Genomic DNA, 467 nt, shown 5'->3' with positions numbered 1-467 from the left:
TTTTTTTTTTTTTTTTGAAAACTACTAAGCATTGAAATATACATAAATGTAGCTTTTTTTCTGTGAGCACATCATTTGGCACAATATTGACGTTTCAAATCTTTTCCACACCCAGCAACATCCCTTTTTCACCATCCATGACTCCAAAGACACCGACGTCGCTAGCTTCGTGAAGAGCATCCTCGGGGACTGAGAACGTCCCTCTCGGCAAAACTGACGTGTTGCCGCGGGGGGAGACGGGACTATTTGAGAAAAAGCACCACTAGCAAGACTAACACCTGTAAGACACGCCCACCTCAGCAGCCAACAGTGCACAGGCACTCAAGAGGGTCTGGGGGGAAAAAACACCGAAGCTGAGGGTGGGTGGGCCGATTTCCTATCAAAACACGGAGTAGGGCATGGGACGGGAATCTCAGCGCATGTGTGCATGTGTGGGTGCGTGTGTAAGAACGAGCGCGAGTGTGTGT

The 467-nt window shown here is 48.8% G+C and overlaps 1 protein-coding gene across 1 annotated transcript in view; it reads left to right on the top strand.

Annotated features, from left to right (window-relative positions):
- Positions 1-256, top strand: part of LOC107755396 (dual specificity mitogen-activated protein kinase kinase 6-like) — a 20,119-nt gene extending 19,863 nt beyond the window's left edge. Inside the window, exon 12 of the mRNA XM_016572178.1 lies at positions 68-256. Within this exon, the coding sequence (XP_016427664.1) occupies positions 68-193 (126 nt within the window). The 3' untranslated portion in view covers positions 194-256. The remainder of the gene's footprint in view (positions 1-67) is intronic.
- The last annotated feature ends 211 nt before the right edge of the window (positions 257-467 follow it).

This window comes from Sinocyclocheilus rhinocerous, unplaced genomic scaffold (assembly GCF_001515625.1).
Source record: "Sinocyclocheilus rhinocerous isolate Xijiao unplaced genomic scaffold, SAMN03320098_v1.1 scaffold140, whole genome shotgun sequence".
NCBI classification, from domain to species: Eukaryota; Metazoa; Chordata; class Actinopteri; order Cypriniformes; family Cyprinidae; genus Sinocyclocheilus; species Sinocyclocheilus rhinocerous.
The sequence above is the reverse complement of the archived record's forward strand: the minus strand, read 5'-3'. Positions and strand labels throughout refer to the sequence as shown.